The following is a 26,558-nucleotide window of genomic DNA, read 5'->3' as shown; positions in this document are numbered from 1 at the left end:
GTGTAGCCCCAACCACTTGCCCCAATGGGAATCATTCTGCTCTTCAAAGCTAAGCCTGAAATGGCATTGCCAGTTTGAGATCTCTCTAAAGGCACGACATGGACAGTGTTAAACAAGACAGCAACTGCCTCTCTGGGCAATGTGCAAGGAGCCATCAGGCGGTAGCAGCCGTTACACTGATATCTCCTGTCCTGTTTCCCCAGGTCGGGAAGTGTCCTGCACCACTGGAATGAAATCTATCATTTTGTGGAGCATTTGGCCCACAAGTTCATCAGGTAAGAAGTGGGGCCATGCTCTTATCATGGATAGCACCAGGGAACACAGAGGAGCTCCTCTTGCTTCCTCACTGACGGCATTCACACAGAAATAAGAGCAGATAAGCCAGTTGTTCCCATTTTCCCTGCCTGACTCCCATGGATCAGATGATGGGGATGGAATCCTCTTGGCTGGCTACAACCCGAGTACAGCAGCCTGGGTCTGCAGGGACAGGCGTGAGGCTGTAGCTTTCAGGCACTGAATGACTTGAGGCTGGATGAGAAATCCAGTGGGTGGGATGTGTTGTGGTAAACACCATCAGCCTGCTTTTGTCTCCATGGTGACCCTGGGATGTGCTGGAGCTTTTCTTGCTTCAGCAAGCGTGATGCAAGAGCTATTTACATCTTCCTGATGGTTTGCCTTGACTAGGAAGGCCCAGGGCAAAGCATCTTTCATCCCGTTGAACGAGTCTTGATAGCCCTCAGAGCATCCTGCGTGTTTGGTGTTAAGCTCTGGGCCTTCAAAATAACTCTCCTTTTCCTCTCCTTCTCCAGCCCTCAGCTGAGGATGTCCTTCATTGTGTTTTCAACGAGAGGGACCATTCTAATGAGGTTAACAGAAGACAGGTAAGAAGAGGTTTAAGGCGCACAGCAGCTTTTCTGTCCTTGTAGCTTCCTTCCCTTTCCTTGCTCAGTGGTTTCCAGGGCTGTGAGCAGTGTTGGGACACCTTTGTGCCTCTCAGTTTCATAGTCTGAATCACCAGCCCATTTTCCCATGACAGAGGGCCTAAGGTATGTTATAGATAGCCGTGCTCAGGTTACATTGCAAGGGGGGATAGTTTTGGCAGTGACAGTTTGAGTGCCATATTCCTGAAGCATGTAGATCCCCAAGTTAATCCCAGTAAAACCTATGGGATGGGTTTTCTTTCTTCTCTGACTTCAAGGAGAGCTGCATGAGCTCCTTTAATCACTCCTGCTTCCTCTGCTAACTTCATTGCCACGTGGAGAAGAATATATGGAACACATGTGAAGCCTCTCTAAGCCAGCATGTGTTCTATATATTGGATGTCTAGGAAATGGCATACCAGAGCAGCTGCTATAGAGGAATGAAGAAGGAGCTGGCAGCCTTCCTAAAGAGCAGTCCACATACATACCAGCCTTGAATATGTCATTAAAGCCAGGCAGCCCAAGCAGCTCCTGCCACTTACTGCAACTCAAAGTGTAAAGAGAATGACCCTTGTCTAACTTGATGCCAAAGGAAAACCAGTTCTCTGCTTCTTCCTGCTCAGTGCAAGGGTCTCTGGTGTGTTCAGGCTGGAAGTGATGACACTGAAGTGTTTCCCATGTGGAAATGTATTTCATATTCATCCAGAAATGCTGATGGGAACAGGATATTGGTATGCTATTAATCTAAAAGCGATTGACTGCAGAGCTGCTGGGTTTTACTGGGGGACTGACAAACAAGCTGTGGGCTTCGTGCTGGTCCTTTAGTTAACATGGGCCTTTCTGAAGCAGGAAGCTGGAGTAGTGGCAAGCAGCAGTAGTGGCATCTGAATGTGGAGATTGAGGGTGCTCAGCATCCCTTGGGAAAACCTCAGTGCATCTCTTGGCATTGCAGTGATGTATCTTAAAGGTCTTTGCTGGGTGTTTTGCAGAAGAGTTCTGATGGCAAGAAGTGCTCTGGATTCTATGTTCATCTTTGGCTGGGTATGTGCATAGGTAGCTGAATAGAGGAAATATTGCCCCTACCCACCTTTAATACACAGCTCGGGGTCTGGCTAGTTTGAGATATCACAGGTACAGAATAGGTTCCTGATAGCTTGATAACCCATTGCAACCAGATACTCTTTCCCCTGTGGGAGTTACTGCTCTATAGGGTGGATAATGTCAATGAGCTGCTGCAATCAGCCTCACAAACATGAGAGGGAGGATGTGAACACACAGATTGGGTTTGCTGGAGTTTGGGGACAAAACTGGCTTCTGGCATTCAGTGCTGCAGCATCAGTGGTCCTCCAAGCACTGACTTAACCCATTGCCCATGAAGCTTGTATAGTTTGCTCAGAACCCTTTATCTTGGTATTGAAGACGTGTGGCGTGTTCTTTGCTTCAGAGTTTGATGTCTGCAACTCAGTGGACCAGCAAATGGGTGCCCACCCCATTGAGCCTGCAATTACCTGTCATTTTCCTGGCAATCCTAAAGAAATGAAAGCATTCCCTGGATTGTAATAAACTACTGGGAAAGGCTTTAATTCTTCAGCTTGGTCTGAGCAGGGGCTGAAGGTGTGATGTTCAAATAAACCAGAGTTGGAGGCTGGTTTGGGGTTGGTGGCATTTGTATAGTCGGGAAGTGAGCCATGGGCAAGTCTTGTGCTCCAGGGGCTTGTCCAGGGTGACACAGGGAATACTAGAAAGAAATGCATGGAACCTGACCTTGGGGATGCTGTGGGAACCCTGGGAGCACCACTGCTGTTTTCCACCTCCTTAGGAAGGCATCTACTGAGACATTACCTTAGCCTGGATAACTGGATAAGCACTGAGCTAACTCCTTTTCCCCCCTCTCATGCTCTGCCATGCATGCCTCCTGTGCCTGGATCCCAGCTCCTGATACGTGTGATCTGCCTTCATTCCAGGGAACAGATCCGCCAAGGGCTGGAAGAGCTGCAGAAAGTCCTCCCGGGAGGCGACACGTACATGCATGAGGGATTTGAAAGGGTAACCACATGCATGCCCAGTGCCTCTCAGCTGTGTCCGGGTGCTCCTTGGGATCTGGTTAATGGTCCTCTGGGAGGGGAGTGGGGCTGTTCCCCTTTCCTAGGTACAACAGGTACACTGAAGTGTTGGCATTCAGTGCTGGAACTGGCACAAGGGATCTGCAGACCCTGCTCCTTAGCTTCTCTTATTGCCTCCATCCTTTATGGGGAAGCTGCCTTTTCAGAAGGCTTTGGCATTGCAGTCCCTACAGAACCGTGGTCAGGAGGAGTGGAATGTCTAGAGTCCTGCATGGGGGCTGTTAGTAGGCTTCATAGAGCTGGGTGAGGGCTAAGGCCATGGTTCTAACTTGGTGGCCAAGTAATGCTGCACAGAAGTGACTGCCTGTTCTTACCTTCTCCTTCAGAGTCATTTAACAAGCTCAGAGTTTCTTTAAACCTGAGCTCCTGGCCCCCATCTCCCACTCCACTACATATGGGAGGACTGGGGATCTGGCTGCCTATTGGAAGGACACAACAGAAAGTCAACTGATCTGACAGAGATGCTGGCTCCCAACCAGGGGTCCAAAACCCAACCCCAGAGCTTGGTGACTTCAGAAACTCTCCAGGAGGAGTCCAAAAAAGAGAAAGAGATTTAAATTCTGAGTAGTGATGAAATCCCTAAGCCAGGAATGTTCAGAGTGAACCACTGTGATTTAGAACTGATGCACACTGAAGCGTTTGCCCTTCTACCATGCGCAGTGCCCTTGTGCATAGACCAAGTGACATATTGTAGACAATATCTTTCTGAGGTTGGTTTGTTTGCAATCAGAGGAGTTGAATCTAGAGCTGCTGGGGAATATTTGGACCTAGGATGCTTCCTAAGGAGGGAGGTGAATGGGATTTTCCCATAGCAGAATAGCAGGAGACTGTATTATTGTTGGCCAAGGGCCTTAGGGTTGGTTTGACTATAGGCAAGAAACTTGCTCTGTGAAGCAGCTACCTCTGAAAGCAGAGGCTATGTGCAGGCCTGGCATCCTCACTGCCATCTTCTCCTTCTTTCTGGTGCATGTGTGCCCACAAAGTATTATCATTCCTTTATTGCTAATAATATTCTGATTTAATTTCAGGCAAGTGAACAGATTTACTATGAAAATGTTCATGGTGAGAGACTTTCTTGATACATTGATTATTGTTTTTTCTCTTTCTGACTGATGAATACAGTTGAAATGCAGCTTTACTGTGGGAGAGGTGGGGGTGGCTCCTGTTCCTACAGGAATATTGCTATTTAAGGTAGTTGTTCCTGAAAAGGAACAGTTGGAGCTTTAAGGATCCAGAGCTGGAATGAATGTGTGTCAGGCCAAAAGCAAGAAGCCAGCTAAGTGAAGGTACCTACTCTTACCCAGTATGGTACTTTATGTTGCTCTTTGTGCTTGAGGACTCAGGTAACCATTTCTTCTTCCTTCTGAAACATGAGTTTGGGGAGATGCTGGCAGGTAAAAGTGGTTTTGTTATGAGCAGTTATGAAACCCAGTTTGAAGTGCAGACAACTGCAGGAAGGTTTGGTCTGTCCTTCCTTGCAATTAACATAGAAAGCCTGAACTAGAGCTATAAAGGTTTCTTCTTGGAAAGCAAAAGATAGGCAAGCAGATGGTTCAGTACAAAGCCAGTGCTAAGGGTTTTGCAGGGCCATTCAGGAATCAGATGCAGTAGAGACTAAGTCCACAGAGCTTTGGGACTCACCTGACTGCAGCAGGATGGAATAGGTAGCTCAAACAATTCAATTTGGGGTTGATAATGCTTTTAAATGCTGACGTATAGAGTACAAGTAAACAGATGGCCATTATATGCAAGAAGCAGTGGACAACTGGGTCCTCAAGACTGAATGCTGGCCTGTGTGTTTGTCCTTGCTTCACTCTAAGAAGTGTTTCTATCACCTGCAGTGGGTCCAGAGGCTCCTGCAGTAGTCAGTGGATGGAGAAAGGCACCTCTGGAGGCCATAAGTTGGCACAAGAAGTGTTTGATTTCCTGTTTCCTACAGAAAGAGCCTGGCACTTGACCCTATGTGTTGCTCATTGCTTGTCAAGTGCTCAACTTCCCATTGCTTCATTACCACCTTATTTATCATTGGGGATTTCTAAGTGGCCCCAGGACAAGTAGGGATCAGATCTCTGCTCCCAGCTCCTTGTTGGGATGTTTCATCTCTTCAGCAACAGTTTGTAAAGGCACAGGAAAACCGCAGAGATGGTTTCAGGGGTGTAAAGGTTGATGATTTACACACCTGGATGCGTTCAGCCTTTACCTTTCCATGGCAGTGTTTGTGCAGAGGTACCTACAGAGCTCCCTCCGATCCGTAGCAGGACTGTTGTCCGAAATGGGAACTGATTCTGGTGTAACCTAACACACCTTGAAAACCCCAAGCTGTAATCAATGCAAAAGGGAGGCTGCAAGGTTTCGCTGCTGAAATCAGTTGCATAGGAGTGTTGAGGATTTTAGGCCATTTTCCCATTTATCTGTTAAAATCCCGAGTCAGCTTTTTATCACAAGCTGAAAAAAACATCATCTCTGGATTTATTGAATTGACAGCATCGATAAAATCAGGGAATAACTAGCAATAACTAGGAACGCTTTGCATTGGGGTTTGATGGCTGCAGTCTAATCTACTGGTCTGCAAGAGCGCAATAGTTATGCGGGTGTCAATTAAAACTCATTGGCACATCAAAGGAGGGCGGTATAAAACTGATACTGAAGGCAGGTGAGTGAAAGAGCATGCAGCAATTCATGGCTAGTAAGGACATGGGCTTGGTGGCCACTTGGTGGCCCTTTCAGTGCACTAGGAAGTCACTAGCAGGATGCTTTCTATGGTAGCGTAACAAATACTACTCACACCCAAGGGACTAAGGAAGTTTGTGTCTTTAGGTTACAGAACTGCAAGTGTCATCATTGCACTGACAGATGGAGAGCTCCATGAAGACCTGTTTTTCTACTCTGAGAGGGAGGTAAGTGTCTTACATGTTCTTAGCCAGAGCAATGTCTGGGCTTGCTGCTTGGAAGGCAGAAATGAAGGGAAACCTTTTCTCTAGCGCCACAACTTCACCTCGGTGCTCCTTAGATGGGAATGTTGCATTCGGTTTGGAGAGGAGCAGTCAGGGAGCAGAACGCAGATCCTGATCTTGGCTCTTACACCGGGAGTTGCTTCAGTTCTTTGGGTTTAAGCTGCTAGCTGTAAAACTGGAATGATGCTTTTCTCATAGAGCACTTTGCTATGGAACAACTTGAACTACTACGGTGTTCTGATGTAATGTGCCTCGCTGCCATCGCTCCTGGGAATGGGATTTTGGTGTAAGTGCCCCTGTTCTAATGAAATGTGATTAAACCACTTCATACTCATGCAAGCAAGGGCGTTCACAACAGTTGCTTTCTGAATGGTAAATGCACCTTCACCTGCCTAGCAATGAAATAGCCTGGCTTGCTCTTCGCAACTACATGATGCAGACCTGTCAGAAACCTGCTCCCATCCCATTTGCATCCGGATCATCCTCCTTTCCTTGTTTCAGGCTAACCGCTCGCGCGACCTGGGAGCAACAGTGTATTGCGTCGGTGTGAAAGACTTCAATGAGACCCAGGTAAATGATGCCTCCTCTTTCCCTGCAGAGCTGCGTGTTGAACACGTCCAGTGCTCCTCAAGTGGTCTCTTGGTCGGGCTGTTGGGTTTAAGCCCCTTTCTCTCTCTATATCCCTATGTGGAGGACTGTCCCTCTGCATGTCACTGTGACTCTTCCTAACAGTGAGAAAATCAGAGGTAAAGACAACCAGAGAGCAGCAAATCAGCCTGGCTGCAGCTGTAGGCAGGAGGAGGTTGTGAGGACTGGTTTTTCCCCATCAACTTGAGATGTTGCTGTAGGACGCTTCAGTTCCAGTCCAGCTTTTCTTCCCTGGGAAAACTATGCTATAAAAAGCAAGCAGCTTTATTAGTGACATCAAGACTTTAGTGGTTTCCTATTTGATAGCCTGACTTCTCAATTTACCGTATGAATGTTGGTGTGTCCATGAGTTGTGTTCACACCAAGTGCAACGGTTGGCATTGTTTTTCTAGCATGAGTGAGACACTTGTACAGCCCCTAAGTGCTGGACTAGCTCTGGAATAGAGCTCTTCCAGGCTCACAGCGGTTCAAGGAGGAGTCAAACCAAATCTGGTTTATAACAACCTCCTTTGACTCAAAACCAGGGTAAGCCATAGAAAAGCAAAGAGGGCATAAAAGGGGCAAAGAGACTGGATCTGAAGAGCAGACCTCAAAGCCATTTTGGTGCTGAAGAAACCAACTGGAATTAGATGGCACTGCCTGAATTGCCCAAGAAGAAAGACTATGGGGAATGAGTTGAGGAACCTGCAAACATCCTGCTTTACAGAAGCTGCTGTATCCCAGCCACAGCAAAGCTGCAGGGGAAGGCTGCCTGGAGCATTCCTCTGGATGCAAAACCAGGAGCTGGCACTTTGGTGCTTTGCTTGAGAAGAGGGAGCCAGAGGGATTGATGGAGGAATGTGTGGCTGCCTCCCCTTTGCAGCGCACAGGAAACGCCAGGAGCCTGCTGGGTTGCTGTTACTTCTGCCATGGGAGGGAATTACTATAACAAACCTTGGCCTGGCAGGTCCAGACCTTGGTTCTGCTCCAGCAGATGCATGGAGACCTCATTACTTCTCTTTCTGCTTAACCCTTAGCATGCTACTCACAAGTGAACCTGCATGTAGCTCTTCACTGCTAATGTCCTGGCTCTCCTCATCTTACCACCCCTTCCTTGTCGTGTAGGTTTCCAGATGCTCTTTTGCTACCTTCTTCCCTCCACTTGGAAAATACCTTCTGTTAGGTCCCTGCTCTCTTCTTCTTGGCTCTAATGGTTGCACCTTGACAAACAGTCAAACCTGTCCTGGCAGGAAAGGTGAACCAGGCCTCTATCTCCAGACAGGGTATGGTTTGCATTAGTCTTCTCTTTATGGGAAAACACTTTGCTCAGTTCCCTGGTTTAAATGGTGTGTGCTGAAGTGTTTGCTGCAGTAGTGGCCTGTCAGGTTGATGCTGGGGCTGTTCTGGTTGGGGCGTCACTGTGCTGGCTGGTGGCAGTCAGGTGGGAGATGGGTTTTGCACTAAAGACCATCAGGCTCTGGGTATTGGTAAAACCCACTTTGTTTGTCATCAGAGCTAAGAGAAGCCTTTTCTGATGCCTGATACAGAGCTTTCTAAACTCAATCAGGCTAAAGAGAAGCTTTTCAATGCCTGACAAAGCTACAACACACCAGCACAGATACCTGGGGTATTTGGGGGTTTGCCTTGCCAGTGGCTGGGTCTGGAGAGGCCTCACTTTGCTGCCTGCTGGCTCATTCACCTCATTCTTTGCATTTCTCTTTGATTCCCTTTCCCCACCGTGTCAGCTGGCCAGAATTGCCGACAGCAGAGACCACGTCTTCCCAGTGAACGATGGCTTCGAAGCCCTTCAGGGCATCATAGACTCTGTAAGTATTTGGGCTCCTGTATCTGCATGTTAGTCTGGCTTGCATAGTTAAGGGTTTAGCTTTCCCATGTTCACAAGGACTTGCTGACTGCTAGTAAATCACTTGCACATGCCAAAGAAACTCACCTTTATCTGTATTAATATTGCTGCTTCCAGGTTGAGTTTATCAATAGGTCCCAATAAAGGGACCCCTGAGCCCAAATGTTATCTTTGTGGGCAGTAACTGACTGAATGGGCTTAGGCACAAGGGGACAGATCATCAAATAGCTGCACAGCCCAGGACAGCAGGGATCTGTTAGAGCACCTCCTGTATGAAGGATGAGAGCACTCTTTGGTTTCCCTGCTCGGTCAGCATCCTTCTGTCCTGATGGTTGTGCTGCATTGCTCATCTCCTGAGCCAAAATCCCCCAAACTCTGCTTTCTACGCTCAGCCTCCTGACACATGGGTATTAACAGCAGGGGGTTGGAGCTAGGTGAGCTTTAAGATCACTTCCAACCCAACCCATTCTAGGATTCCATGATTGCCGCAAGCTGAAAACAACAGGAAGAACTGAAGTGATATTCTATGATTCTATGATTTATGAAATGTTGCTTTGCCATGAAAACCGGATATGTGTAATGGGATAACCTGTGAGCATTTGATAGATGAAGCAGAAGAAACGTGGGGATGCTTTTCTGTGCTCATCCTGAGCGAGCTGCTCAGACTTGGTCACCATTCCCAGCCCTGCCAAGGCCACCACTGACCCATGGCACTGGGGATGTGTGAACACTTGCAGGGACGGTGACTGCAGCCCTGCCCTGGGCAGCCTGTTCCAATGCCTGAGCACCCTCTGGGCAAGGAATTGTTCCTCAGCTCCATCTAAACCTGCCCTGGGGCAGCTTGAGGCCGTTTCCTCTTGTCCCATCCCTTGGTCCTTGGGAGCAGAGCCCAGCCCCTCCTGGCTCCATCTTCCTGTCAGGCAGTTGGGAAAGTCAAGGGGAAGGGATTTGGGGTCTGGGCACCTGAAGAGCAAGTCACCAGCTCCAGCCTCTTCCCTTGGGTAGCTGCCTTACCCATCTCAAGCACAGGATGAACCCCCAGGCTTAACCCTATATTGTTTCTCATTACTTTTAGCAGCTTATGATCACGCCTTCTACTTCTTCCTTACCTTAAATGCATCTTTAAAAAGGACTTAAATAGATTTATCTTGCTGAGCTCATGCAGATATCATTGGGCAGGAAACACTTCATAAACAATTCCTGTTTGTAACTGGTAAGAGCCATGGTTATGTAGTAATTAACCAGATGTGATAATGAGTACCCAGCCTCAGCCTGCAGGTCCCTCACACTAACAGTGATGGGGCAGTGACCTTCTATTGAACTTCAGCATCCTGTCGGCTAACCAGAATTCCCAAATTTGGTGGAAAAAACCTTCACAAGAAATATGCAGCTGCTGTGTGAGCTTATTGTCTGCCTGCTTGTGGAGCGGAATTCCAGATGGGAGCTTCCAGCATCCAGGAAATGGGTTTGGGAATCTGAGCTCCTCACTAAGCATGCACTGCTCAGGACAGTGGGATGCTTCCACACCATGGGTGATGCCTTTCTTGCCTGGGTGCCAAAGCAAGCTGCAGTTACTTCCTGAGTGAATCAGAGCTGTTGTGGCTCTCCCTATGGAAGTGAGGATATGGAGTCTGCTCTCCCTTGTGTCCCCTTGGAGTAGTGCTCAGCTGAGGGATTGCATCCCCACTCCTGCGTGTCATTTCCCTTTCCTGGGGAGCCAGGCTATAGTGAATGAAGTGCATCTTTAGCCCACACAAGGCTGTGCAGCCCCTAGGAAACAGGAGAAGGGATGAAATCCTCCTTGTTGAATGCATTGAAGTCCTTTCTGAATGTGTTTGTGATGAGGAAGAGACATGAAGGAATTCTTGTGCAATAACCACCGTTGCCTGATTTTCACCTTAGGGTGGGTGCTCCAATGGTTGGAGCATTGGAAGCTTATTCTAAAGCAAAGTACATATTGCAGTGAGCACTGTAAAAAGCTTTTTTATAGTCGTGGAAATGGATTGGGTTGGGCTGGAAGGGAGCTCTGCACCATCATAGCCACCTGCTATTGCACCCTGTGTCCAAGCTGGCTTACAGCATATGTGTGTGCAAAGGGTTGAATGCAAGCCATGAATTTCAAGCTCAATCATGTCAGGTTTTGCTTGATTGTTCAAAGAACGGATGTATTGATGGTATTTTTCATGCATTTGTTCTCATTTGTCTGCTTCTCTTCCATTTCATTGTGACATGAAGGAGAAGAAATCATTATTAACATGTTTGCGGGTGCTGAGGAAGAGGGGAAGGGAATCTAAGGGAGAATTGGTGGAAATGTGAAAAGCTTCTCTTCTTAAAGGAGATGTTTTTCAGTGGAATGGAAAAATGCTGGAAAAACCTCAAGTCTTGGTTGTGCTCGTTAGTCCTGGAACTTTGGTTGAATACTGCTGGTATTTCAGAGGAGCAGAACCTGGAATGAGCAAGGGCAGGGGGTGGCAGAGGACTGACGGGAGATGGAGGGATGGGTAACTATGGATGGGTACTTTGGAAGTGTTCTTACAGCCCTCTTTATTCTTCTGCCTTTCAAATTCTTCTGGTGCTTTTCAGCTCTGGTCTCAACTGTTGACTTTCTCTCTTTTTCCACTTGACAGTTCCTGTATAACCTTGTTCCTGCAAATCCTCCCTCCTCGCTTGTTCGGCTGCCAGCAGCTCCAGCAGCCCTGCTTCCTTCAGTCCCTTGGTACTCCTTCCATCTCTCCCCACCCTGCTTCTGAGTAAATCAAACCCTTCTTTAAAAGTAGAAAATAACTAAATCACGGCTCTGTCTGCACCGCCTGCAATCAGGTATTTGAGTCTGATTGATTCAAGAGCTGTGATTGCGGAGAAATCAGAGATTATCTTTTCCTCACTGAACTGATGCTGTTGGTTGCTGCTCTTTCCTTACAGATGTTTCAATTTAAAGTTGGGAAAATACTTTCGGTGTTGGATTTGAGTCATGATGCTTGGCTGACATTTACTTGCCTCTTGGAGCTGACCTAAATCTTGCTTAGCATTGCCTCGTCTGGGGGCTGCTCAGCCCAGCACTGAACATCACAGCTCTTGGTTGTTGCTCTCACAGGGGCTTATAGACACTGGCACCAGTTTGCTGAGTGGGACCAGTGAAGAGCTGGACTTGGTGTTCAGTGCAGGGGAAAGGCTGCTGCATGCAAACAGCTTGAGCCATTCTAGCACCATGTGGGAATAGAGAGTACCCAGCTCCAGAGTGCCTGCAAGCACCATGCCAGGCCTGATGCTGAAGTACTTGTGTAAATCACTGTCGACATGTGACATGGTTAAGGGCAGTGCCAACCCTACCATGACATACAGCTCAATATGAGTTTGGCTTTAGCAAAGAGCAATTGTCCGTACACCTTGATTTGAAATCTTTGAGGATGCACTCGGGTATGCTCTCATAGGTCAGGTTAACACCTGATGAAGTTGGAGCCCCTACGCTGAGGTGTGGGAAGTGGCTATGCAGCTATTCATAGGATGTTTGAATGCAAACAGCTCAGCTTAAACCTGTGCTGTTTTATTTGGAGTTCTGGGCTCCAGAATCATTTAGGAGAGGGAGGTGTGACTGCAAAGGTAGGGCAATGGCACTGCCTCACTAACCCTTCAGTGTGCACTTGACTTGCTGAGGATCATAGTCTGCAGAGTAGCTCTTACCACAGACAAACACCAATATGTACTGGGATCCTGGAGAGCATCTGCTGCCTTCCTCCATAGCAGGAGCTTGCTGTGGAAGAGAAGTGACACGTGGCTGGTGGGTTAAAGTGTCACTAAGGTGGCATAATTGTGGCACGAATGCGAAGTGCAATGTCGAGTTAAGCATTTGCATGAGAACAAGCGCTCACGCTTTGCTGCGTGCTGCTATAGAACAAGTCCAAGAGACTTCCTGACATGTTGCCTGTTTTTTAGATCCTGAAGAAATCCTGTATAGAAATCCTGGCAGCAGAACCTTCCAGCATATGTGCAGGGGGTAAGTATCTGCTGAGCCCTAGTGGTCATGTTGCCTAAAACACACTTTGGGTCTATAGAATCATAGAATAGTTTGGGTTGGAAAGGACCTTAAGATCATCCAGTTCCAACACCCCTGCACTGGGCAGGGACACCTCACACTAAACCATCTCACCCAAGGCTTCATCCAACCTGGCCTTGAACACCACCAGGGATGGAGCATTCACAACCTCCCTGGGCAACCCATTCCAGTGCCTCACCACCCTAACAGGAAAGAATTTCCTCCTTAGATCCAATCTAAACTTCCCCTGTTTCAGTTTGAACCCGTTACCCCTTGTCCTGTCACTACAGTCCCTGATGAAGAGTCCCTCCCCAGCATCCCTATAGCCCCCTTTAGATACTGGAAGCTGCTCTGAGGTCTCCACGCAGCTTCTCTTCTCCAGGCTGAACAGCCCCAACTTCCTCAGCCTGTCTTCATACGGGAGCTGCTCCAGTCCCCTGAGCATCTTCGTGGCCTCCTCTGGACTTGTTCCAACAGCTCCATGTCCTTTTCATGTTGCGGACACCAGAACTGCAAACAATACTCCATCTCCGATTGCTGGCGAGTGCAAAAGGAACCCATCAACCGGTGCTAAATCTGCTGCTTTTCTTGGTGCAAAGGCTTGAATTTGACAGTTTTGCTCAGTGTGTTTCAGGCAAACCAGTCTGTCTCGTTCAGCCCGTGCTGCATCTGCTCCTTTCAGTCTCAAGCAGAGACAGGATCCCCGTGGTTAATCAGACATCCCCGACGCGCTGCTTTTCCACTGGGCTTGAGCTCATTCCCCAGCAGTTGAGGCTCCTGTGATTTCTCTTAGGCATTCATCAGCCCCCACACTCCAGAACAGAGCTTGTCTCCCCCGTCCTTCCCAAGTGCTCTCACACAATGGGCCTGTGAGGCAGCAGCAGCTTCCCTGGCTGGGAGTGCTGGGATGATTTGCAACTTGGCTGTAAAGTGGGACCTGGAGGGGATCCCAGATTCCAGAGCAGAGCTGCTTTTCTTGACAAGTACAGTGTGCGAGTCCTTCGGGGAGATGAAAGATGCTGGGGGCTGTGAAGTGCAAAGGGAAAGCTTTGAGTCTGCAGAAACTCGGTTCCTTCTTGCTCCTGGGAACCATCAAACCAAGGGCAGTGTTGGATGCGCTGTGGTCGCTCCTGCATTGTCTCGGGAGGCGAAACCTTGTGTGTTCAAGCCACAGCCACCAGCCAAACATCAGTGGGGATTATCGGAGTGCCTCTCCAAGATGGTAATTCCCACAACAGGAATTGCGGGGGCTGCTTCCTTCGATGGGTTTGTAGTCCTCGTGTCCAGAGCTTGTCTGGGTCTGTGGCCCTGCTTCAACGTCTGAAAGCGATGCTTCCTTGCGAGGCAGTCGTACTGCTGGTGGTGGCAGGAAGCTTGTAAAGCTTCCCCAGTGTTAGGTTCAAGGAGCTGGGATAACAAGGGATAGGAGGGCGCTGTCAGACTTGTGAGGAGGTGATCTCATTGCTCAGGAATGCTTGCTCCAGAAAGGACCGCGCAGTTCAGTGCTCAGGTGTAGGGGACCATCCTTGATGCCTTCTGCATTAGACCTTGTGGAGCGGATATGGAGAAGCAGCAAAGAGGAAGACTTAGGGAAATGCCCACACTCTGGTTTGTCCAGGCACCAGGAAGCTGATGGAATGAAATCCCCTGTAACTGCATGGAAACGAGCCCCATCAAGGACTCCTGGTCATGGTACAGGCTCACAGGGCAGGATGCGGCCAAACTCATGGCAACTGCTACAAGACTGAGTTACCTAAAGCTGCCCTTGAACCTCCCCAGGTGATCTGTCACTGGGAGATGGTTTTCCTTTCTGTGGAAAGATACTTTTACCTTTCTTCACCCAAACCTTCCTGCTATTTAAAATGCCAGCCTGGGGAGGGGGAAGCTCAGTGTTGCTGAAGCTCAATGTTCTCAGTTCAAATGCATCTGTTGTGTGTTATTGCCTGTTGCTAAAGGTTGAGTTTGGGCAGGGAGGGAGTGGAAGGTCCGTTCTTTACTATGTTTAAACTTAAAACTTATTAAACTGCATATTTCAGCTGAGGAGACCAAGTGAAAACTGGTGACGTAGACACCTTGTCTAGATGACCACTCTTTGCCTCTCCATGGATCAATAACGCACTGTCTCTCTTGCTCCAGAGTCGTTCCAGGTGGTTGTGAGAGGGAACGGATTTCGACATGCCCGCAACGTTGACAGGGTGCTCTGCAGCTTCAGGATCAACGACACCCTTACCCTCAGTGAGTGCTTTGGATCTGTGGTTTGTCTGATCCTGCGCTTGGAAAACGTGCTGGATCTTCAAGTGTGTTGGCTGTGAAGGGAGCAATTGTACGGGATGAGGAGCTATGGTGGTGGTGTGTGCTGTGACTGACAGCAAGGATGTGACTAGGTGAGCTTGAGCAGCGGAGGGGACAGGTACAGAAGATGAGAAACTTGCCTGTAAAGAGCATCTCTGTGTGTCCTGTTGGGTTAAGTACGAAGTGAGGTCAGGTCTGTTGGGTTGGAGCAGCTCTGCTCTGGAGCCAGGCTGGGAGAGCTGGGCTGGGGCAGCCTGGACAAGAGAAGGCTCCTGAAGGGGAGACCTGAGAGCAGCTCCAGTGCCTGAAGGGGCTGCAGGAAACCTGGAGAGGGGCTTTGGACAAGGGCCTGAAGGGACAGGCCAAGGGGAATGGCTTTAACCTGCTAGAGGGGAGACTGAGATGAGCTTTAAGGTTCCTTCCAACCCAAACCATTCCATGATTCAATGGTTACCTATATTTGGTGGTATTTAGCAGGTCTGCTCATGCAGCTTAATTAAACACTGCTGCTGGAAGCTACAGTGGAGCAGTGGTTAAGGAACTGATGTGCTTCTGTGGAGGCAGCTTGGAAAGAAGTTTCCTCTACAGAGGAACCAAAGTAAGAGAAGCAAACTAGACCCCGAGTGTCTGTTCCCTCTGTGAGGTATATGAGATCCATTTAGCTGGAAGAACTCACATCCCTGTTGCTCTCATCTGGCACGTTTGCAAACCCACACAGGAAACCAGATAGCATAACTCATAGCTAACACAACCATGACAGCAGAATTCATCTTGTCTAACACAATCTATTCTGAAGCTGCCTGATCACTTTGGAGGTGGTGCTGATGCTTCAGTATGAAATAGATGCATGAAGTAGTTAAAGCGTGGAAGTCAAATGGCTCAATGTTGGATTTGCTCATGCTTCGAGCATCTGTAACTTGCTCTTTGGAGCAGGCAGCAGTTTGCTAAGGCTGTTTGTCCTATGAGGAATGTCACTGAGCATTCAGGGCAGGTATAGGACAGTGAGTGTGTGTGGTTTGTCCTGAACAGCTCTGTCACTGTTACAGTGGCCTCCTCTGCACTGGTTTGGCTCTGGAATTGCCAATGGTGATGTCCCTAAGCAGGAAGCCTGGCTGCCCGTGGCTTGTGTTTGCTCCATAACATCAGACCCAAACCTGACACGTGGCCAGAACTCCTTCAGTCTGGATCATGGCCACATTGAGGTGTTGAACCAGAGTTCAGATCCAAAGTTCTGTTTGGATCACAGGGGAAACCTGCCCTCCTCTCTCCACCTGGAAGGAAGGTTCCAATGGGAATGGAATTGCTGTTTGGATATTTAGGAGTTGCTTTTTGTCTGAAGTACTCTACTGCTCCTGCTTCCGAGATGGGAGAGCTGAAGGTAGCTGCTCCAAGTGAGCTGCCTGCAGACACTTCTTCCTTCATTTCTGCCTCCGTATCCACCCAATAATTGTCCTTATTATGGCCCCCTATTCACTGAGCCTGAATGGAAGTAGCTCCTCCTCCTGCTTTGTGAGGTAGGGAGGTGATGCTGGTCTTTTCCTCCATTTCTCTCCTATGTAAACTCATTTCAACACTTGATTTCCTGATCCACTTTCTCCTCAAGAGAAGACTTCTTGCTCCCTTGTCACTGGTGTGACAGGTTCTTCTGCTACCTGAGGCTAAAAGATGCTCTTGCATCCCAATTCCTCCTCAGCTCCGCTTCCTCCGAGCTGGCTGGCTCTGCAGCAAGCCTTTCATTCCTGGAAACATCCAGAGTTAGGAATGTCATCCATCAGCTTTCCACTCAGTCTATGGAGACACAAAAGCATCCAGTGCTGCCAATGGGAGGAGCTGTTTGCGAGGGTTACCTCACTCCCAAACACTGTGACCTGGTGGTGGTGAGGAGGAAGACTCTTTCCTTGCTTTGTGTGTGCTGCTGATGCTTGTCTGGCTGTGATTTATTCTGCTGTCTCTCCCCATATATTCATAGTAGTTTTGGGGAAGGATCAGCTTCTTTTAGTGCAACCCATGGGTGCTTTTTAGTTGAAGCTGTCTTCCTGTATCCACAAAATGACTGTGGAAAGCAAGGAGACGGGCCAAATGTTTCCTGCCCTCTGACCTGGTGCATCCATTGCGTCCTGCACTGATGCATCAAAGTGAGCTCATTCTCCTTGGCGCTGATCCGTTTTGCTCAGCTCCAGGCTGATCCCTAGGCAGTGACCTGGAAGCAGGAGGCCACAAACTGAGGTTCGGAGTCCAAACCATTCCCTGGTTGAGGGAACTCAACGGTTGCTCAGCAAAGCCAAGTCTCTCTGGGTGGGAACAGCTCTCTTCAGCTGCTCTGTGTGAGAACGTGTCTTTGCTTTACAGGAGCCCGCAGATCCATCCTGTGCTCTCTGTTTGCACTGGAGCTGCAAGCAGCTCACCCTAAGAGTTAACTGAGCAAGAGCTTAGTGCAAACCATGTGGGGTTTGGCTTGCTCAGCTGGTTTTGTTTGCTTGGAACCTCTCAGCCACTGATTGTATCAGGGAGGGAGTTATTGTTAAAGATAACACTGAGCCAACAGATCCCGAAGCCTTCAGTTATCCCAGATGAGATGTCAACCGACACAGCAAGGACTTGCTGAGGTCAAGGGCATGAGCTAATAGGGTTTTATTGGGGTTATAAGTGGCAGGTGAAGAAGAGAGCATCACTCATAACGCTATGGGGTAAAACAGCTGTAGAAGCCATGAAGAGCACTTGGCTGAGCGGAGCTGTAACCAGATGCATGTTCAAGAGCAGCGTGTTTCTGCCAGCGCAGGACCTGGGAGAATTGCTTTCAGGCTGCACAGAGTTAAAAGTAATTACCCAGAGCAGTGACTTACAGTGCTCAAATGGCTTTGTCTGCTCAGGCCGGGCAGGAGCCAGCAGGGATAGTTCTGGGCATGGAGATGGGCTCTGCCCTGTGCTAAAGCCGAAGGGTTGGTGGGGATCAGCTCCACTGCAGAGTGGAGGGGAAATGGGGCAAAGACAGTGAGAGGAGGACCCCCAAAACGGCATCCCAAAACTGACCAGCAAATGCCTTGTGTTTTCAAAGCCTTGCTCCGTTCTCCCTGCCTTTTTCCTGGCAGCACAGCACTTCCCTGGTGATACCTTTTTCACTGTCTCACAGCCTGCTCACTCGTCGCACAGGAATGGTTTACTCTGCAGTCCCACTCTTTAATCCCCCATTGATTGCATCACTTTAACCCTCCCCTCAATCTTTTCCTTTCTTATGGTAGCTTTGCCCTCTTTCACCTATGGTACTAGAGGATGTCCATCACTGCATACAAGCCCCATCAGGTGTTCTGGGGAGGAGTGTGGCCTTTATGAAGGACACAACCAATGCTTCTATTTCTCCTAGGTGAAAACATACACCAAGGTGAGCTTGGCATCATGTTTTGAAGGGTGGCCCAAGTCATTGCTTGACAGAGAATATGAACACAGAAGAAACAGTCATGCTTCCCTCAAATGCTCTCCTGACCATCAAGAATTGCTTTTAAAGCAGGATTCCTATTGAACCCATCAGAGAAAGAGAATCCTTCCATATCCATCCTCTCCATCCGGAGACTGTTATGAATGCGATATCATTGCCATGTGCAGATCTGCTCTTCCCCCCATCCCCTAACTCTGCTCTCAATGGCTTTGGCATTCAAAGCTCATGTGTGTCTACACAAAGCAGAGCAATTACAACATGATCTCAATGTGGTTTTCATTACAGCATTAACAAAACATCTCTTCTTTACGCGTCAGTCTTGCAGTTGCTTTAGCTCAGAGAGTGATCCAGTGTCTTCCTACATTCCTATCTCCCCACAAAATGGTTTGAAATGAAAACTTTGCTTGCAGAGCTGTCATAAGGAGTGGCGAGGATGAACAGAGGTTGGGCTTTGGTGGCTGGTGAAGGGGATTATAGAGGTATATTTTGTCTCATCTTGGGTGACAGAAGCATTTGGGCTCTATGATTCGATGATTCTGAGCGTGTACTGGTCTGATGGAGCAGAGCCTTCTCCCCTGCAGAAGACATCCTGAGAGCACTGCCTGAGATATACTTTAGTTGAATTGAAATCATAAAGAGAGGGATAACAGAAGGAAGTTGTTAGCCTGAGAGATGGGAAGTTTGGCAAACGGCTTTTGCATCCTCTTTGGGACTAAACTATTGCTGATATGGTGGGTCCGACAACCAGCACTGTGAGAAGACTCTGTGTCCCCCTGTAAGGATCTTTACAGTCAGTTCTCAGTGTGCCACGTTGTTCTGGGGTGGACCAGTAACCAAAGAAAAGGCTGTTAAATAGCTTGGTTATATGGCCAAAAGAAAGTCCTGCTGGCCTGGTCACCTTCTTTGGGGTGTTGCACCTCTCCTTCATTGGGGTTTGTTCTTCTGTGTTAAAACTTAATGCATATATTGAGGCTTTTATTATTATGGTTGGGAAGTACTCCAAGTGCTGGCTTGCCAAAAGGTTACACCCTGCTAATGGTGAAAGAAACTATTCCCTGATGCTGGAATAATAGATTTTGCAGGCTGCAGATAGTTGTTAAAGGTGCAGGACTGCTGGGTAGTGAGTTACAGGAATGTGAGCAGGAGCAAGGACCTTGTTGAAAGGGGACTCATGGAAAACAGATGGATCTTTGTGTGGTTTTTTTCTGTTTCTTCCCTATATCCAACCTGAACTCCCCCTGTTTCAGTTTGAACCCATCACCCCTTGTCCTATCCCTACAGTCCCTATGAAGAGCCCCTCTCCAGCATCCTTGTAGCCCCCTTCACACACTGGAAGCTGCCCTGAGGTCTCCACGCAGCTTCTCTTCTCCAGGCTGAACAGCCCCAATGTTCTCAGCCTGGCTCCATACAGGAGCTGCTCCAGCCCCTGAGCATCCTCATGGCCTCCTCTGGACTCTCTCCATCAGCTCCATGTCCTTATGCTGGAACTGCACACAGTGCTGCAAGTGGGGTCTCATGAGATCAGGGTCATCTCCTTTGACGCGCTGCTCTCACTCCCAGTATATGGGCTGCATCAAGCAAGTAAGATGCCCAAGCTCTGCGCATGACTGGCATCTGAGCTGTGCTTCAGGCCTGGGCACCTTGTCTATAGCATTGCTGATAGATACAGACATTGCCAGTGGAGATAGACATACACAGTGGGATTTCTTCCCGGTTACCCAGCAGCAATCGCTTCCTGGGCAGCAGGGACATGGAGTGGAGCGCTCCCCTCCCAGCCCTCCGTAGCTCTCCCACTCATGTTGTCAGCTGAGCGGAGGCCAAACCACAGAATTCCCATTCTGGCCGGGGATCTGGAGGTTGGGAGCGTTCAGCTCCATCTCTTCCTGCACCAGGCTGCAGCGAGCTCCTTCGGCAGCAAAGAGAAGCGGCGTTTCACCCGCGCATCCCGCAGACAGGGATGTCGGGGCAGATGAGGAGTGCTGGTTTGGTTGGGTTCCCCATGTAAGTTTTCCAGGAAGGAGTCAGACGGCTGGAGTTATGCAAACCAAATGGATCCTCTTTTGTTTAGAGCAAGGGAAAAGGATCTCTCATTTTTGTGGAGACACACAGACATTCTCCAAGCAGAATCGTCTCTCCCTGTAGCCAGCCGTGAGCTCCCTCCTGGGACCCGGCTCTGACAGACTGGAGAGAGAGAGGCACAACTTCCATGCAAGTTGGGGGTGGGAGTAGAGAGAAAGAGAAACAAAAAGCTCATGGCATTGAAGCGGACGGCCTGGTGAAATCAAACTGACTTTGTTTTAGTGAATGCTGGCACGGGGAATTCTGTGGCCTTTGCTGCCAGTGTTAGTGAAGGAGAAAACAAGACATCGGTCTTCATTCTCTTGGCGTGTGTGTGCTGAGACAATGCCATATATTGAGGGGACTTAATGATATCTTCATAAATCAGGGTGAGAAGAGATCCAGGGCCTGACTCACCGCCACTGCACTGCTCTTGCTTGTGCAAGGTGGGGAAAGCTGCTGGTTTGGTTGGGTAACTCCACTGCAAAACAGAGTGTGTATGGGACGCAAGCTCAGCATCAATCCAGTGCCTGTGCTGCTGGCTGTGGGAAGTGTGGGATGTGCATCGTGTGCTTTAAGTGCCTCTTGTCTGTCTGCCTCTCTATTAATGAGGAAGTAATCCAGATAGCATGGGGTTGGCAAAGGAATACCCTGTGTTAAATACATCTGCTCACAGTGTTTAATGGAAATGACTGTGTGCGTTCTTACTATAGAGCTGAGTTGGAAGGGACCTTAAAGCCCATCCAGTTCCAACCCCTGCCACAGGCAGGGACCCCTTCCACTGGAGCAGCTTGCTCCAAGCCCCTGTGTCCAACCTGGCCTTGAACACTGCCAGGGATGGGGCAGCCACAGCTTCTCTGGGCACCCTGTGCCAGCGCCTCAGCACCCTCACAGGGAAGAGCTTCTGCCTTTACCCCTTACACAGTGCTTGATCCTATTTATGCATCCAGAGTGAGGGAAAACATTAATTAAGCTTGGTCTTGAAGGCCTGTATTGCTGATCTGGTAATAAACCCCAGTATCTTTATTTTCCAGATGAGAAGCCTTTCGTAGTGGAAGATACCTACTTACTGTGCCCAGCGCCTGTGCTGCGAGAAGTTGGCATGTATGTGTTTCACTTTCCAGTGGGAGAATGAGTCTCTGTCCCCTCACTTTAACCTGTTCCTGACTTATTCCTTGTGGTTTGGCTCTTTTTCAGGGAAGCAGCTCTCCAAGTCAGCATGAACGATGGTCTGAGCTTCATCTCCAGCTCCGTCATCATCTCCAGCACACACTGTGTAAGGTTTGATTCATGCGCCTACAAAGATTCAGTAGGATGGTGGGACTTAGCAGCAGGTGTTTTACACTGGTGTTGGGTATTGTGGGAGCCTGGTGTGCAAAAGAGCTGTTTCTCTCTTTGAAAGGTGAGCTTGTGAGCGTGCTGATGTGACATCTTGTGTATCGTGTGTGCCATAGCGTGGCAAAGCTCTTGAGTCTTCAGTACGCACCATGGACTCTGCTGTAGGATGCAGACCAGAACAGGACCAGCAGCCACTGGTCTGGAGGTGCCTGTATCTGCACAAGAAGCATGTCTGTGGGCTTTGGTAGCTAGTCTGGCTCCTCTTACAGCAATGTGCTGCTGCTGTGGAAGGTGTATGGGTGTTGTAATCACAGCCTTTGTCTGGACACCAGTGTGGACCAAAAGATGGTGAGGTTCTGCACTGCAGTAGCTGGTTTATGGCTTGTAGCAGGGAATTGCTGCGTTCAGTCTCTGGTGCAACCAGGCAGAGGATGATGAAACCATTTGGTTTGAAGCTGCTGCTTATTTTAAGTCATGTCTATGAGGAATAAAGCATCAAATGACTTGTGCCGAAGGAGGAATTCACTTTGAGTTCAGAGCAGTGCTTTGTGCTTCAGTGTATACAGCTTTATCCATCTGTGAGCAGACTGAGCTGTTCTGGGAATGGTTGGGAGGCTGCTTTACTTCTTCTGTGTGCTTTTGGGAAGCCAGAGGAGTCTCACCAGCAAATCTGTCCATGGGTTGCTGTACTCCCTGCCCAGTGAAGGCACATTGTGCTTTATACATGGCAAGTGAAAGGCTGGGATACATGGGTTACCAGCAGCCTGCTGCGCTCTACAATGGCTGATGCACAAGAGGAGAAAAGTCTTTTGTGTCCCTTGATCTTGCTGCTTGCTCAGCAAGGACCAGATTGTGTGGAAACAGAGCTTACAGGAGGGGTTATATTGCAAACCATACAACGACTTCCTTATGCCTTTAAAGGAGGGAATTAGTTCTATTAGTTAATCTTTTGGTTCGAGTTCTCTTTGCTCACTGGCATTTGGGTATTGTCAGCAGATTGCAGGCATATTTTGCTGTGTTTTGCTCGTATGAAGCAAGACCTGGGATAGAGTTCTTAGAGACAAGTTATCCCTTCCTGATAGGCTTCCTGCTGGGGCTGGAATGATTATTTCTAGGTTATAGGAGGTGAAATATCCGTTCCTTTGTTATTGTTTTAATTGCTGTTAAGGAACCTTCTTTTGCCTGTGCTTCACGGCAGTGCCTACCCCTCTGATGCCTCCAGCCTATGAAACTGGATTTGTAGCGCATCCGAGCAGCCAGAGTTCAAATCCAGCTTCACTACTGATGCTGCTTCTCCTGGGTGCATTAAGTGATGCTACTTGAATATCTGTCAGCTCCGAATTAGACCTCCCTGCCTGGGCACTGGCTGAGGTTTTGGGGTTCTGCTTTGTTCCAAGGGGTCCTACGTAAGCTAAAACAGGTTTGGAGCTCTAAAATCCGGGCCCTTTGGAATCCACTCGCCTGGACTGTGGGTGTCTGTTGTGCTTTGAGGGGCTCCTCGTTTTCCCTGGCTTTCTGCTTCCTGAAATGTGGGAAGCTTCAGGGATTGCAGCCCCCCAGCAGTGCAAGGACTGTCGGAAGTTAACCTGCATGGGTTCTGCTGTGTTCTGCCTCTGCTCAACTGCTCGTGCCTTCCAGGACCTGAGTACAGGCATGACTGTATGTGCTTTACTGTGTTCTTTCTATGGGATTCAAGGAATTGGTGCCTTGGGTTCCCAAAATAACATTGCCAGAAGGGCTTAGCTGTCGCTCTCTAAGCGAGCCTCCAGGCTTTCCTGTCCCCACTGCAGTTCCTTCCCTCTGCTGAAAGGGAATGGACCTTCTTCACTCAACAAAAGAAAGGAGGAGTGGGAGAGGCTCGGAAAGATCCCTTTATTGCAGAGGACCTTTCAGTGTTTCCATCGCCAAGCCCATTTGCAGCCACATAACGGTGATCCCTGATGGATCAGGTGGAGTGAAATCTCCATTTAAAGAGTCCACATTCAGTCCCTGTCAAGGCCAAGTATGAACCAGTCCACAGGAGGCCTCTGGGGGTTGGATTTGTTGCTCTTCTGCAGCTTTTTCAATGGGGTTTTTAGAGGCAAGGGAGTTGGTCACACACAAGGGGCCCTTTGAAATCCCATGGGATGAGTACCACAGCTGTGCAACTCCACGGGCAGGCTGTATCTGGCGCATCAAGAAGCATCATGAGAACAAAGCTCGACTCCCTGATCTCATGCAGGGGCGAAGGTGAGGTTAAAGGTGGAGTTGAGTTGTCTGCCAATGGGAAAAAGCATTGATTGTGGAATCACATGGAATGGGCAGCCTTTGCCTCCAAGGGCAAAAGAAAGCAAGGAAGGAGATAGAACCAGGTTAGTAAAGGAGATGCATTGGGCAGAGCACTGGTTTTATGGGATGCTGGAACGCAGATGAAGCTCTAGCTCAGGGCAGGGTGATGTTCCATGTAAACATCCAGCTCACTTGTACCCTCCCTATGCATGGCCAGTATGATTTGTCCCTCGAAGGCTTTGCTGACTGCATAGCCCAGACTGGGGATTAGTGAGTGGCTTCTGGTAAAGCTGCTGTGACTGTAAATCAGGGGCTGCAGACAGCACCTTAATCCTGCTCCCCACTAACTTACTTATTGCCCAGTTAAATGAAGATAGGGCTGTCCTGAGTGTAATTTAGGGTGTTGTTTGGCCTGGGCTGTGTGACCACTGGCAGCAACCCCAACAGAGCAGGGGAATGGCTGGAATGAGTGTTGTTAAGGTTTGGAGACAGCCTGCTGTTTATATAAGGGGGATCAGATGCCAGCATCTCCACTACGACAAAGCTCAGCTGGCTGGAAGTATGTGATGACTTTGTCTCTTGGCTTCCTTGTCTTGTGGTTTAATCCCACACAACCACTCACTGTAGTGATAGGACAAGGGGTGATGGGTTTAAACTGAAACGGGGGAAGTTCAGGCTGGAGATAAAGAAGAAGCTCTTTACTGTGAGGGTGCTGAGGCACTGGAATGGGTTGCCTAAGGAAGTGGTAAATGCTGCATCCCTGGCAGTGTTCAAGGCCAGGTTGGACAGAGACTTGGGTGCCATGGTTTAATGTGAGGTGTCCTTGCCCATGGCAAGGGGCTGGAACTGGATGATCTTAAGGTCCTTTCCAACCCAAACCAGTCTGGGATTCTGTGGGGGAGAGAATCTGAAGGGTGAAAGTGAGAAAATTCATGGGTGGAGATAAAGAGAGTTTACCAGGTAAAGCAAAAGCTGCACACAAGCAAAGCAAGGAGTTAATGCACCACTTCCATGGTCAGAATATGATATCATCATTATGATTAATGATGGGTTTAAAAAGCAGTTTCATCTCACTGCTGGAGTCGGGACTTTTGATAGCTGAAGGCACCAAGAACTAGAGCTCACTCTGCTAAACACAACCCCTCCTCTTGTTGTAACAGCAATAACATAAGGCCCAGGGCCAGAAGTGCAATGGGCACTGAGCAGCCTCAGCTTCCACTAGTGCTAAGACTAAGTGCAACTAATTCTTCCTCACCTATTAGTCTCAGCATAGCCCCAGTTTGGTGTGTGAAGTTGCCCCACATCAGCCTTTAGTGCTCTGAGCCCAGTGTGCATTGCTATCACCCACACGAGCTAATGCCTGCAGAGTGTGTGCTGCCATGGTGTCTGCTTGAAGGAGCAGCAAGTGATGGCTGGTGGAATTGGGAAGCCCTTAACAAGGGGGTTACTCCTGTTCCCATGCTGGGAGTTCAAAGAACTAGAAGAAGGCAGAAGTAAATCAATGGTGGGTATGGATTTGTCCCCCTGCAGATGTGCCCGGGGCAGGTTTCACACCGAGTGTGCTCAGGAAAAGGGATGTCCAATAGAGGACACATGAAGGCAGCGTGTGGAGGCAGGAAGCGAGTCCCACTCTGCTGCTGCCAAGTTCTGCAGTTCAAAAAGAGCATCTCGGAGAGGAGCCAGGATGAGAACTAAAATAAGGCTTTGTTCATCCTCTCAACTGGCCCCAGAAGAGGAAAACCCACTGCTGACCTCTGGCACTGGTAGCTCCCAGCCTCAGAACTGGAAGGGACAGCGTAGAGCAGGTCCTCCTGGGCAGCTCCCGATGGGAATAGCAGGGGTATCACTCAGTGATGTTCCTGCACTCCCTGTATCACCGAGTGAGAAACACACAGTGCTTCTCCTCAAGGAGGAGAGATGATGGAGGTACCCACGTGTGGGCGGGGGGAAGGTTTCTGTGGCAGGATATTAGACCTGCTTTGCACTAGCATTGATTGAAACTCATCTTTATTCGCCACGTTCACAATGGATGTCTTCTTGGGTCATGCCGTGTTCCTTCAGGAGGAGGGCTTGGGGAATGGTGCTTGTAAAAAGGAGCATCTTCCAGCTGGAAAGGGGAAGTTCTTCCCTGTAGGGGTGCTGAGGTGCTGGCACAGGCTGCCCAGAGAAGCTGCAGCTGCCCCAAGGCCAACACAAGTTGTTTTCTTGGGCTGAATTGAGCCTGTTGTCAGTGTCGAGCACAGCTCCGTGCATTATTCCATGGTTCAGCGTTTCCATGAACATTCTTGTTCCAAATTTTGATTAAAAGGAACAGAAAGGAATGAAACCAGACGTTCCAAAGGCTTCAGCCCTTCTTCAGCAGCTGTAACCCTGGGAGGAAGATTCAACGTGTCAGGGGAACCTCCGCAAGCTCTTTGGGCAGGCGCTTTTCCTTGTTTCTGATTCAGTTTGGTTAAGTGGCAGTTTCCAGCTAAGCATAGTTCTAGCTGCATAAAACTATAGATAGTGCACAGGATGATAGCTAAGTTCTAGCAGAAGATGATCAAATAAAGATAAAACAACCCAAAAGCAGAGTTTAGGCCACTTTGGGTTATTAAGTGCGAGGCTGCACCTCAAACCCTGTGCTCAGCTCTGGGCCCCTCACTACA

General features: G+C 48.8%; 1 protein-coding gene across 2 annotated transcripts in view; it reads left to right on the top strand.

The window, feature by feature from the left end:
* The window catches only part of ANTXR1 (ANTXR cell adhesion molecule 1), a 77,500-nt gene that overhangs the window by 8,951 nt on the left and 41,991 nt on the right, over positions 1 to 26,558 (top strand). For both annotated transcript variants that reach the window (XM_062620956.1, XM_062620955.1), the window contains exons 2-12: positions 204 to 275; positions 810 to 881; positions 2,885 to 2,966; positions 4,072 to 4,105; positions 5,861 to 5,940; positions 6,499 to 6,567; positions 8,370 to 8,450; positions 12,422 to 12,482; positions 14,658 to 14,756; positions 21,339 to 21,408; positions 21,502 to 21,580. In XM_062620956.1, the coding sequence (XP_062476940.1) occupies positions 204 to 275; positions 810 to 881; positions 2,885 to 2,966; positions 4,072 to 4,105; positions 5,861 to 5,940; positions 6,499 to 6,567; positions 8,370 to 8,450; positions 12,422 to 12,482; positions 14,658 to 14,756; positions 21,339 to 21,408; positions 21,502 to 21,580 (799 nt within the window). The remainder of the gene's footprint in view (positions 1 to 203; positions 276 to 809; positions 882 to 2,884; positions 2,967 to 4,071; positions 4,106 to 5,860; positions 5,941 to 6,498; positions 6,568 to 8,369; positions 8,451 to 12,421; positions 12,483 to 14,657; positions 14,757 to 21,338; positions 21,409 to 21,501; positions 21,581 to 26,558) is intronic.

Source organism: Pezoporus occidentalis, unplaced genomic scaffold, assembly GCF_034315485.1.
Source record: "Pezoporus occidentalis ecotype Australia unplaced genomic scaffold, CSIRO_AGI_Poc_V1 ctg226, whole genome shotgun sequence".
In the NCBI taxonomy this organism is placed as follows: Eukaryota; Metazoa; Chordata; class Aves; order Psittaciformes; family Psittacidae; genus Pezoporus; species Pezoporus occidentalis.
This window is presented reverse-complemented; position numbering and strand designations above follow the sequence as displayed.